This window comes from Hylobates moloch, unplaced genomic scaffold, assembly GCF_009828535.3.
Source record: "Hylobates moloch isolate HMO894 unplaced genomic scaffold, HMol_V3 SCAFFOLD_12, whole genome shotgun sequence".
Classification (NCBI taxonomy): domain Eukaryota; kingdom Metazoa; phylum Chordata; class Mammalia; order Primates; family Hylobatidae; genus Hylobates; species Hylobates moloch.
In genome coordinates this window covers 8890568-8902636 of record NW_026652287.1, presented here as the reverse complement: position 1 = coordinate 8902636, position 12069 = coordinate 8890568, and the positions used below count along the sequence as shown (strand labels likewise).

Below are 12069 nucleotides of genomic sequence, written 5' to 3'. Positions count from 1 at the left end.
TTTACAACTCGCAATTATTAGCAAGATGTTTATATGCACATATAGAATATGTATGAACTATGTGTATAATGGAGACTTATTCTCACAAGTATTTATAAAGCCATGTGTAGGAGAGTCTGCAAGGTATTTTAGGGAGTACAAAGATGAATAAAGGGCTCCTTAGTGCTAAGTATATTTTGAAATCCATGAATGTAACTGATATGCTGATCAGAGAATATTGTCTGTGGTTAGAGACTTTGGCAGCAGATAGGTTCAAATCATGGCTGTCCTACTTAGGAGCTGTGTGGCACTGGCCAGTTACTTAACCTTTCTGAGCTGTAGTTTCCTCCTGTGTAATATGGTGATAATACCTTTATGTATCAAGCCTCCATCAGTTTTTTTTTTTGAGACAGAGTCCTGCTCCATCTCCAGGCTAGTGTGCAGTGGCAATATCTCAGCTCACTGCAACCTCCGACTCTCTGGTTCAAGCGATTCTCCTGCCTCAGCCTCCCGAGTAGCTGGGATTACAGTCACATGCCACCACGTCCAGCTACTTTTTGTATTTTTAGTAAAGACAGGGTTTCACCCTTTTGGCCAGGATGGTCTTAATCTCCTGACCTCAGGATCTGCCCGCCTCGGCCTCTCAAAGTGCTGGGATTACAGGCATGAGCCACCACGCCCAGCCTGCCTCCATCGGTTTTAAGTGACAGGCGCCCAGTTCATACTGACTTAAGCAAAACGGGGAGTTTATTGGTTGGAGTTCACAGTAATCCACATACAGCTAGTTCATGGTTCATGGTTCTAGTGTGGTCAGGGATCTTTTTGTTTTCCTATCTTAGCTCCTCTTCCTTTGGGTTGGCTTCATTCTCAGGGAGGTTCTCCTCAAGAGATGGCAAAGATCAGCACCAGCAATCCAGGCTTATGTCACTGCAGCAAGTCCAGTGGGGAGAAAGCCTCTTTCCTCTTTCTTTTCTCTCTTTCTTTCTTTTTTTTGAGGCGGGGTTTCACTCTTGTTACCCAGGCTGGAGTGCAGTGGCGCCATCTTGGTTGTCGGCAACCTTCCCCTCCCGGATTCAAGCGATTATCCTGCCTCAGCCTCCTGAGTAGCTGAGGTTACACGCATGCGGCACCTCGCCTGGCTGATTTTGTATTTTTAGTAGAGATGGGGTTTCTCCATGTTGGTCAGGCTGGTCTTGAACTCCCGACCTGAGGTGATCTGCCCGCCTCAGCCTCCTGAAGTGCTGGGATTACAGGCATGAGCCACTGTGCCCGGCCCCTCCTCTTTCTCAAAATAGATCTAGGCAGACATTTATTGGTTCAGTTTGGGTCATGTGCTTCTTTCTGAACTAATCCCTATGACTGGGACAATGGACAGCTCTTATTGGCTAGGCTTAGGTGATGGGTGCACCTCTGGATTAGAGCCAATCCCTTCTGCTCCACTGAACTGGGAATGGAGAGTGGTGGCTCTGCAAGGGAAAATGGGAGTGCAGTTACCACCTCTGCAGTACTCTTTTGAGGATAACATGAGATGGTGTGTTGCAAGCAGGTTATTTCTGTGCCTCGAACGTGGAAAGCCCTCAATAAGTGGCTAGCTGCTGCTTTTATTATTATATTGTTTGAGAAAAACAGGCGATGAACAAAGGTACCTTTGATAGCACCTGTATAAAATGCACTGGCTGGAGAGGAGTGAGACTGACCACAAGACTGGCAGATGTCGCTGGGCAGCAGGCCCATGACGGGTTATTAGGAGTTTCTCTTCTCCTTGGATCTGTCTGTGGAAATGGACAAAGACAATGGACAAATACAAAGAAAAAACAGCGCAGGTAGAATGCGAAACTTCTTAGGAGAACCTCAGGTTATATTGTGATTGCATCCGTTACCTGCTGTTCTTGGTGGAATAGAACTGAATGGTGGCTATGCTGACCATGTGATCTTTCCCTCCTAGGTTCTCCTCAGTGAACTGGCAGTACCAGTGTGGGCTTACCTGTGAGCACAAGGCCGACCTTCTCCCTATCAGTGCATCCGTCCAGTTTATTAAAATTCCTGCACAGTTACCCCGCCCCCTGACAAGGTACTCCAGTTGCTCACCTAGTTGACATTAGGAAGCAGAAAAATAGACATTTGAAAATTGGAAGTTTATTCCTTTAATCAAGTTCTGATACTTCTCACTTGTAGTTTTTGTAACCCTCTAAAATGTTTTCTAGGTTCCAGATCAATTATACAGAGTTTGACTGCAACAGAAATGAGGTGTGTTGGCCGCAGCTTCTATATCCATGGACTCAGTATTATCAAGGTAGGGTGAAACAGATTTCTATGACCAATTATGTTATGTCAATTAAAAAGAAATTTAAAATGATGTCTAAATGTTACAGAAAGCATAAAACATATAGAAACTTAAAAAAAATGTATGGATAATATTGCTACTTGGAAGTGATCACCATTACTGTTTTGGCTTAGTTTATTTCTACCTACACTGTTTTTTTTTTTAGACAGACTCTTGCTCTGACACCCTGGCTGGAGTGCAGTGGCACAATCTCAGCTCACTGCAACCATTGCCTTCTGGGTTTAGACGATTCTTGTGCCTCAACCTTTGGAGTAGCTGGGATTACAGCACCAACACGCCTGGCTATTTTTGTATTTTTAGTAGAGACAGGGTTTCACCGTGCTGGCCAGGCTGGTCTTGAACTGGCCTCAAGTGATCCGCCCTCCTTGGCCTCCCAAAGTGTTAGGATTACAGGAGTGAGCCACCATGCCCAGCCTCTACCTACACTGTTATCAAAAGAGTTAAGAAATACTGCTGTTTAATTTTGTCCATTGTTTTTCAGGGGAGCTGCATTCTCAGTGTGTTGCTAAGGGCTTACTGTTGCTCTTGTTCCTCACATTGGCCTTGTTCCTCAGCAACCCCTGGACCGGAATATGCCTATAGTTAGACAACCACCTGGCTTTTTTTTTTTTTGAGATGGAGTTTTGCTCTTGTTGCCCAGGCTGAAGTCATCTCGGCTCACTGCAACCACCTCCTCTTGGGTTCAAGCGATTCTCCTGCCTCAGCCTCTGGAGAACTGGGATTACAGGCACGCACCACCACGCCCGTCTAATTTTGTATTTTTAGTAGAGACAGGGTTCCACCGTATTGGCCAGGCTGCTCTCGAACTGCTGACCTCGTGATCTGCCGATCTTGGCCTCCCAAAGTGCTGAGATTACAGGCATGAGCCACCGCGCCCGGCCTTTTTTTTTTTTTTTTTTGAGGCAGGGTCTCACTCTGTCACCCAGGCTGGAGTGCAGTGCACAATCTTGGCTCACTGCAGTCTCTGCCTCCCAAGCAATCCTCCCACCTCAGCCTCTGGTGTAGCCGGGACCACAGATGCTCCACCACGCCTAGCTGTATTTTTGGTAAAGACAGGGTTTCGCCATGTTGCCCAGGCTGGTCTGTAACTCCTGAGCTCAGATGATCTGCCCACCTCGGCCTCCCAAAGTGCTGGGATCACAGACGTGAGCCACTGCGTCCGGTCCATCTGACTTCTCAAAGACTTTAGACCTTGACTTCAGTGATTTGTTGTAGTCTTGTATGCTTCTCTATAAAATTTTAATAAATGAAATGTCTTATTTTTGTAGAAAATTGTTATTAGTGCCCTGTGACTTTAATTCATATATGTGGCTATCCAATGCAGAATGAATATTCTTATCGCTGGCCTGGACTGAGTAAAATGCATGAGAAGAACTCAAGAAATGTTAGAAATTTTAGCTTATCATAAATCAGTTAAAGTCATAGGAGTTTTATTTATACCAGAGAGAATCAGTCTTTTCTTTAGTTTTTAATACATTTGTGTTGATTGATGTTTCCCATATGCCATAGAAAGGATTAAGAAATCCTTAAAAATGCATGAAATATAAAAACACAAAATAATTGATGGGGAAAGATGTGGGGGCTGTGGGAGGAAAATAATAAGAGAAAAGTAAAACAAAACCAGGGGCACACGTAAGCCCTAAAATATATGCCAAAAGTTGCATTTAGCAGAAGCAGACCCTTAATTCATTATTTATTTACTTATTTATTTTTTAGAGACAGGTTCTCCCTCTCTTGCCCAGGCTGGAGTGCAGTGGCACGATCATATCTTACTGTAAACTCAAACCCCTGGGTTCAAGCGATTCTCCCCCAAGTAGCTGTGACTACAGGTGTGTGTGCCACCACGCCTGGCTATTTTTTTTTTTTTTTAGTAGACGGGGGTCTGGCTATGTTGCCCAGCTTGGCCTCAAACTCCTGGCTTTAGTGATCCTCCCACCTAAGCCTCCCAAAGTGCTGGAATTACCAGCAGGAGCCACCATGCCCAACCAAGACCCCAGTTTACAAAAACCCAAGTATGATTAGCTATAGGAATTATAAAATCTATTCATTAATACAGGAATTATGAAATCTATTCATTAAAAATTAACTGGTTATCAATGAAGGGCAGTTTTTCCTAGCTGAGTCTTGACAAATTTCTCCCATGGGCCCTCACATGGGAACAGTCAACCCCACTCAGTGGGGAGAATGGATTTCTTTTTTTTTTTTTTGAGACATGGTCTTACTCTGTTACCCAGGCTGGAGAGCTGGAGAGCAGTGGCAAAATTACGGCTCACTGCAGCCTCGACCTCCTGAGCTCAAGTGATCCTCCCACCTTAGCCTGGCACGTAGCTGGGACCACAGGCTTATACCTGGCTAGTTTTTGTACTTTTTTTTTTTTTTTCGTAGAGAAGGGGGTCTCCCTATGTTACCCAGGCTGGTCTCGAACTCTAAGGCTCAAGTGATCTACCTGCCTCAGCCTCCCGAAGTGCTGGGATTATAGGTATGAGCTGCTGTGCCCAGCCCTGGAATAGATGTTTTAGCCACGGTCCTACAGTGGCCACATGGCACATCACCTGTTAAGTTTTCTTTGTGTGCCAGGTAACTTAGTTGTTTCAGATGGATTTTGTATGTTATTTAAGCCTAATTTTGAAAAATGATTATTTTCCCTTTTATACTTTTTGATCAAATTCCTAGTGCCTGCTGATACCCAGCACCACATAAAATGTGCTGTTTCATCTTCGCTACAGAGTTTCTACCCAGGGGGAATTTTGAATTTTCCTCCAGTCTTAAGTCCATTTTCTTTTCTTTTTTTTTTTCGAGACAGAGTCTCGCTCTATTGCCCAGGCTGGAGTGCGGTGGCATGATCTTGGCTCACTGCATGCTCCACCTCCCGGGTTCACGCCATTCTCCTGCCTTAGCCTCCTGAGTAGCTGGGACTACAGGCGCCCACCACCATGCCCAGCTAATTTTTTGTATTTTTAGTAGAGACGGGGTTGCACCATGTTAGCCAGGATGGTCTCGATCTCCTGACCTCGTGATCCGCCCGCCTCGGCCTCCCAAAGTGTTGGGATTACAGGCGTGAGCCACTGCGCCTGGCCTGAGTCCATTTTCAAATAGGGGGATGAGCTAGTCATTGCAGAGGTCATAAGTTTCTGCATGATGGAAATACTGTGAATTTCAGCATCTCTACTGTGGTGGTGGTGGGCCTTTACCCAACCCCTCTAGGGCTGACTCAGGAATCTAGGTCAGTACTGGACTGATGGAGCTGGGGTCTGAGTCAATTATTGTTTGAACTTCAGCCATTTGAATTTACCTTCACAGTTCTTACTGTATCTTTTTGTTGTTGTTGCTGTTTCTTTTGAAACAGAGTGTCACTCTGTCTCCCAGGCTGGAGTCCAGGGATGCCATCTCGGCTCACTGCAAGCTCCACCTCCCAGGTTCAAGTAATTCTCTTGCCCCAGCCTCCTGAGTAGCTGGGACTGCAGGTGGCCCCCACCACGCCTAGCTAATTTTTGTATATTTTTAGTAGAGACCGGGTTTTGCCATGTTGGCCAGGCTGGTCTCGAACTCCTGACCTCAAGTGATCCACCTGCCTCAGCCTCCCAAAGTGCTGGGATTACAGGAGTGAGCCAGGGCGCCCAGCCTAGTGTAACTAGCTTTGGATTTCAGGTATTTATGGAAAATAAATTTAAAACTTCTAAATCACAGGTAATTTAGCCTGATTTTGTGGGCTTTGTGAGGAGGCCTTTTGTACTTAAAAGAAGGAAAAAACTCAGTTTGGCAGTAGAATGGGATCTGGGGTGTCTATGGTTTTAACTTTTCTAAGTTTATACATTTATGTGTGCATTCATGAACTATTTATTGAGTGGCTACTATGTGCTGGGGCTTGGAGATACCACAGTGGCAGAAAGAATGTCCCCACCTTGGTGGAGCTTCCATTCTAGCAGGGAAGACTGGCACTAACACACAGACAAGATAATTTCAGATGGTGGCAGGTGCAGTGAAGGAAATAGAACAAGGATGTGACTCCAAAGTAGAGGGGCCAGAGACAGTCTCAAGGGAGGGGATATGTAAGCAGAGACTCGACTGGGACAGCGGTGAGATTGCGGCCTGGTGGGGGGCGGGGGCCCTGCTTCCCGGTCAGTGTGGGGAACACACACTGGGTGCTGTGTGATTCCATCGACAGGACAAGCCTGGAGCTGGCAAATCTATCGAGACAAAATTGTCCTGTGGTGGCCAGGCCGGGCGGGAAGGGGAGACTGCAACTGAGCAGGAGGAGTCTTGCGGGGTCGGTGGGAAATGTTTGAAAACTGGATTGGGATGCTGGCTGCACACTCCAACTTCACGAAGAAGCCCAGGATCCCTCCGGGCGGCGGCTCACGCCTGTAATCCTAGCGCTTTGGGAGGCCGAGGCGGGAGGATCGCTTGAGTTCAGTTCGAGACCAGCCTGGCCAACATGATGAAATCCCTTCTCTACAAACATTTTTAAAACAAATTAGCCGGGTGTGATGGCGCGCGTCTGTAATCCCAGCTCCTCCAGAGGCTGAGGTGGGAGGATCGCTTGAGCTCAGGAGGTCAAGGTTGCAGCCAGCGCAGCTCGTGCCACTGCACTCCTCCCTGGGCCACAGAGGGAAACCCTATCCATAACAAAGCAGCAGCAGGGCCGGGCGCGGTGGCTCACGCCTGTAATCCCAGCACTGGGGAGGCCGAGGCAGGCGGATCACCTGAGGTCTGGAGTTTGAGACCAGCCTGGCCAACATGGTGAAACCCCGTCTCTATTAAAAATACCAAAAAATTAGCTGGACGCGGTGGCGCGCGCCTGTAGTCACAGCTACTTGAGAGTCTGAGGCTGGAGAATCGCTTGAACCTGGGAGACGGAGGTTGCAGTGAGCCGAGATCGCGCTACTGCACTCCAGCCTGTGGGACTGGGCGAGATTCCGTGTCTCTCTCTCTCTCTCTCACACACACACACACACACACACACACACACACACACGCAGCAGCACAGGGTCGTGCACTAGGAACGGGTGAGCTTCGCGGCGTGCACACTCGGCGAGACTCCTCCAGGAAAGCCGGGGAGCCGCGCGGGCTGCTGCTCTGCGTCCGGTCTGGCGGAGCGCCAGCTGCCGTGGTCGTGCCAGCTGCCGTGGTCGTGCCAGCTGCAGTGGTCGTACCCGCTGGGTTCGCGCTGGTTGGCCCTGCCGCAACGGCGTGCGGCGGCAACCTCGGGCTTCTATTGGTCGGCCGGCGGGGGGGCGGGACGCGGGGGCGGAACCGGAACCGGCGGTAGCTTGGGGGCGGGACCTCGCGGACTGCTGTGGCGGCAGCTGGAGCGGCGACCGCGGTGGCAGAACCGGGGGCGGCCGCTGCAGCCTGGAGTCCCATGGTGCGGGGCCGCGGCCAGGCCACAGGAAGAGCTCGAGGCCCGGGCCGCAGCAGCTGAGTGTGCGGGCCCGCGCGGCTTGGAGCCGCCGCCGCCAGTCGAGCCCCTCCGGGCGCGGGTCGGCCCGCCATGGGGTCCCTGTTCCGGAGCGAGACCATGTGCCTGGCGCAGCTCTTCCTGCAGTCGGGCACGGCCTACGAGTGCCTCAGCGCCCTGGGCGAGAAGGGCCTGGTCCAGTTCCGAGACGTGAGTGTCACCCGGGAGACGCGGGCTGCACCTGCTCTCCTGGCGCTCCCCATCCCGCGCATCGCTGGGGCCCTCCCGCGGGGAGCACCGAGGAATTGCGCGCCCCGTCCCCATTGCCCAGACCGGGAAGATGACGCCCCCGTTCAGCGGCCAAAGCTTCCCGGAGCTCGGGGCTGACTCCAGGGTCGCCAGCCGTCTGTGTGGCCGGCGGCTGCTCTGCCCCAGTTAGTTAGGATCGCCCCTGTGTGGTCTTCATCAGCTCGGGGCACCGAGCTCAGCGGGAGAACAAATCCCACAAAGGCCTCTTGGAGTCCTTTTGGAACTTACGGGGGTTAGGGGGGCGCATTAACCAAATAAATACGTCAACCAGAAAAGGTTTGCCACAAAGTAAAAACGGGGTGGTGTGAAGGTGATTCGGGTGGGAGGTGAGTTTGAAGGGATAGTCAAGGAAGCCTCCCGGAGAAGGTGATATTTCAGCTGAGACCCAAATAGAAAGGAGCCAGCCGTGGGGAAGATCTGGGGAGAGGGTCCTTGTTGGAGGGAACAGGAAGAGCCCAGACAGAGCCTGAAATGGGAAGGAGCTGGATGTCATCTCCTTGAGGAGAGGGATTTTTGTCTGTTTTGGTCACTGATGCGTAATGCTGTACATACCACTGTGTATAAGGACTTAAGAACTCAGTCATTTGTCGAGTGGAAGCTGTCTCCCCAACAAGTAATAATAAACATTGGTTTGTCCATTTACTTGTTTATTGTTTGCCTCCACCAAGGACTGTCAACCTCTGAGACTAAGGACCTTAACGCAGTCCTTGGCAGTCATTGGCATCGATAGGCATTTGTCGAATGAACAGACAAGCTTTTCTTGACTGCCCGCTATGTTCAGGCACTGTTTTTGGTGCTGGGGACTCGGTGGTGAGCAAGGCAGACACAGTCCCTGTGTCCCTGGAGCTGCCAGTGTGGGAGGAGACAGATTAAACACACTCTGATTATGAGCTGTGATAAGTGCTAAGAAGGCAAAGAACAGGGTGTGGAAGGGAGACCGAGAAGCGAGTACTTACTGACTGAATTGAAATCCACTCAGGCGAACATTTTATTTCCTGGCCACCACTTTCATCTCCTGACTGTTTCCCTTAATCTTCCTAAGGTGTCCTTAATTTCAAAAGGGAACAGCCCTACCCCAGATCTGATATCCGTTGATATCAGATAGCTAATACCAGCTCAGCCCCATAAGGCAGTTGCAAAGTCATGGAGAAACTCCTGAGTGACAGGCGAGGGTGCAGGTAAGATGCAGGGCGGTTCCTGGTTCCTGGAGCCACTTCTGCAGTTGTACCCATTCGCCTGATGGATGCTGCGCTGAGCTGTGAGTAGCACCCAAAACATTCAGGCAACAGTTGCAGGCGCAGCAGGCTCCTACATTTGGAACAGGTAGATGTTTTCCTTCCGGTTAGTACTCAAGCCAAGACACTTATCACACTTCAGTCTTACAGGTTTGAGCAAACGTACTAATCACTATGAAGGTTCCAGTTTCAATAAGCGCCACTACCTCCAGTCATAGAGTGTACCTGGGATCCTTTTCAACTGAATGTTAGTGAAAGGAGAAGAAAGTGCTGTTCATCTTTTTCCAGAAGGAAGTAAAACTAAGGTTGCCGTGATGAGCTCTTGTGTGGTGCTAGGTTTTCAGTGTGTCTTCAGCCTGAGTTTCCTACTGACTTTGTGGTGACCAGATGGGATCACTGTTAGTAACCCTTGCAAAGGAAAGGGGAGCAGGTGGTGACTTCCGTGGTGACAGCTAGTGGGAAGTACCTGGAAAAGAAAGGTCATTCAGCTGATGGGGAGGACTCCCTGAAGGGAAAGTTCTCCCTTTTGTTACAGTTCTCAGTCTAAGAACAGGTTTCCTCTTTAGTCCTTCAGCTGAAGTGGGAGTATCAATGGGTGTGAATATCAGGACAAACAGCACCAGGTCTCCTCTGCCGGTTTTACTAGGTTAAATATGCCTTGAACTAAATCTACATTAAAATGTACCTTATTCCATTAGCCTTGAATTAGGGTGCTGCCCTAAAAGGGAAAAAAAAACCCAAATTTGTAAAAGAAACCACACAATAGAAAAAAAAGTTAATATGGCTGGGCGCCGTGGCTCACGCCTATAATCCCAGCACTTTGGGAGGCCAAGGCAGGCGGATCACGAGGCCAAGAGTTCGAGACCATCCTGGCCAACATGGTGAAACCCTGTCTCTACCAAAAATACAAAAATTAGCTGGGCATGGTGGGGCGTGCCTGTAGTCCTAGCTACTCTCAGAAGGCTGAGGCAGGAGGATCACTTGAACTCGGGAGGCAGAGGTTGCAGGGAGCTGAGATCGCACCACTGCACTCCAGCCTGGCAACAGAGCGAGACTCCATCTCAAAAAAAAAAAAAACCAAAAAAACAAAAGTTAATATATGTAAGCTGGTGATGGTGGTGTATGTATGTGAAATCCATGTTTGTATTATTGCCACAGAAATTTACCTCTTTATAAATAAAGATTCTACTATTTGTAGAAACATCATGTCCATTTAGAGTTAAGTACTATTTGATATTGAAGGAAGAAAATGAAAGCTGAGAAGTAGTATCCTGTGACAGCTTTAGACACAGAACTTCCTTTCCAACAAGTTCCATAGAGCTAGATTGTGTCTGAATCATTAGTAACTTGGAAGTGGTTACTTTTAGTTTGACCTCCAGAAATGAATGAGAAGGTGACAAACAGAAGTGAAATTAGAAATTTTACCTTTCTTCTGGCTCTTTTAAAAAAATCCCCCAAAAATGAACAAGAACTGAGTGTTTGGGGTAGAAACTTATCAGATTGAGCAATTTCATGTCAAGTTTATCTTAACTGTTTCTTGAGGGTGCCCAGTACAAATCCTGGATGGAATAAAGATAAATTTTTTGTCTTAAATGGCTTTCAACATGAATGATTACCGTAAATTTTTAAAGTATGAAAGTAATAGATGACCATTGTGAGAAATGTGGAAAACATAAGAATAGTAACATACCTTGCATGATCCCAACGCCTGGAAATTAACTTTAACTTTTTGGCTAATACTGGACAATCAACATTTCTCTAATAATGTTTAAAAATGCCCATATGTATGTATTTTTATATAATTTGAACCACACTGAAAACATCCTAATCTGCTTTATACAGAAATCATGACTAACTTCCTAATTTTATTAAGTGTTCTTTTACAACTTTTTAAAATTGTTTTAAACTTTGTATTATAAGAAGTAGAGGGAAGAGTACAGTGTACCCCCATGTACCCATAAATGTAAACTTAGTTTTTTCTCACTTCCCAGACGAGATCATTTTGATGCAAATCCAAGATATATAATTTAACTTTTCAACAAGTATCTCTAAAAGATGAATTTTTTTCTTTTTTTGTTTTTTGAGATAGAGTCTCATTCTGTTGCCCAGGATGGAGTGCAGTGGCACCATCTCGGCTCACTGCAACCTCTGCCTCCCAGGTTCAAGTGATTCTCATGCCTCAGCCTCCTGAGCAGCTGAGATTACAGGCACACGCCACCACACCTGGCTAATTTTTGTATTTTTAGTAGAGATGGGGTTTCACCATGTTGGCCAGGCGGGTCTCGAACTCCTGACCTCAAGTCATCTGCCTGCCTTGGCCTCCAAAAGTGCTGGGATTACAGGCGTGAGCCACCACATCTGGCATCTGGCCTGTTGTTGTATTTGAAAATTTAAATAACATTTCTTAATATAATATAATCAAATACCTGGTCATTTTTATACAACTTTATTGAGGTGTATCATGATTTTTAGAAAGTTTATGGAGGCCGGGTGCAGTGGCTCACACCTGTTATCCCAGCACTTTGGGAGGCTGAAGTGGGCAGATCACTTGAGCCCAGCAGTTTGAGACCAGCCTGAGCAACATGGCGAAACCCCATCTCTACCCAAAATACAAAAATTGGCTGGGTTGTGGTGGCACGTGCCTTTAATCCCAGCTACTCGGGAGGCTGAGGCAGGAGGATCGCTTGAACCTGGGAGGCAGAGGTTGCAGTGAGCTGAGATCGCGACACTGGACTTCAGCCTGGGTGACAGTGAGACCCTGTCTCAAAAAAAAAAAAAAAAAAAGTTTATGGAGTCATGCATCC

The 12069-nt window shown here is 47.8% G+C and overlaps 2 protein-coding genes across 8 annotated transcripts in view; both read left to right on the top strand.

Moving 5' to 3' along the window:
- TCTN2 (tectonic family member 2) overlaps window positions 1–3599 on the top strand; it is a 41435-nt gene extending 37836 nt beyond the window's left edge. For 4 of the 5 annotated variants that reach the window (XM_058425702.1, XM_032168361.2, XM_032168360.2 and 1 more), the window contains 3 exons: window positions 1925–2050; window positions 2184–2272; window positions 2805–3599. In XM_058425702.1, the coding sequence (XP_058281685.1) occupies window positions 1925–2050; window positions 2184–2272; window positions 2805–2905 (316 nt within the window). In that variant the 3' untranslated portion in view covers window positions 2906–3599. The remainder of the gene's footprint in view (window positions 1–1924; window positions 2051–2183; window positions 2273–2804) is intronic. The other variant, XM_032168363.2, reaches the window with a different exon arrangement.
- Window positions 3600–7630: 4031 nt separating this feature from the next.
- Window positions 7631–12069, top strand: part of ATP6V0A2 (ATPase H+ transporting V0 subunit a2) — a 48670-nt gene continuing 44231 nt past the window's right edge. For all 3 annotated transcript variants that reach the window (XM_032168359.2, XM_032168358.2, XM_058425274.1), the window contains exon 1: window positions 7631–7931. In XM_032168359.2, coding sequence (XP_032024250.1) covers window positions 7815–7931 — 117 coding nt within the window. In that variant the 5' untranslated portion in view covers window positions 7631–7814. The remainder of the gene's footprint in view (window positions 7932–12069) is intronic.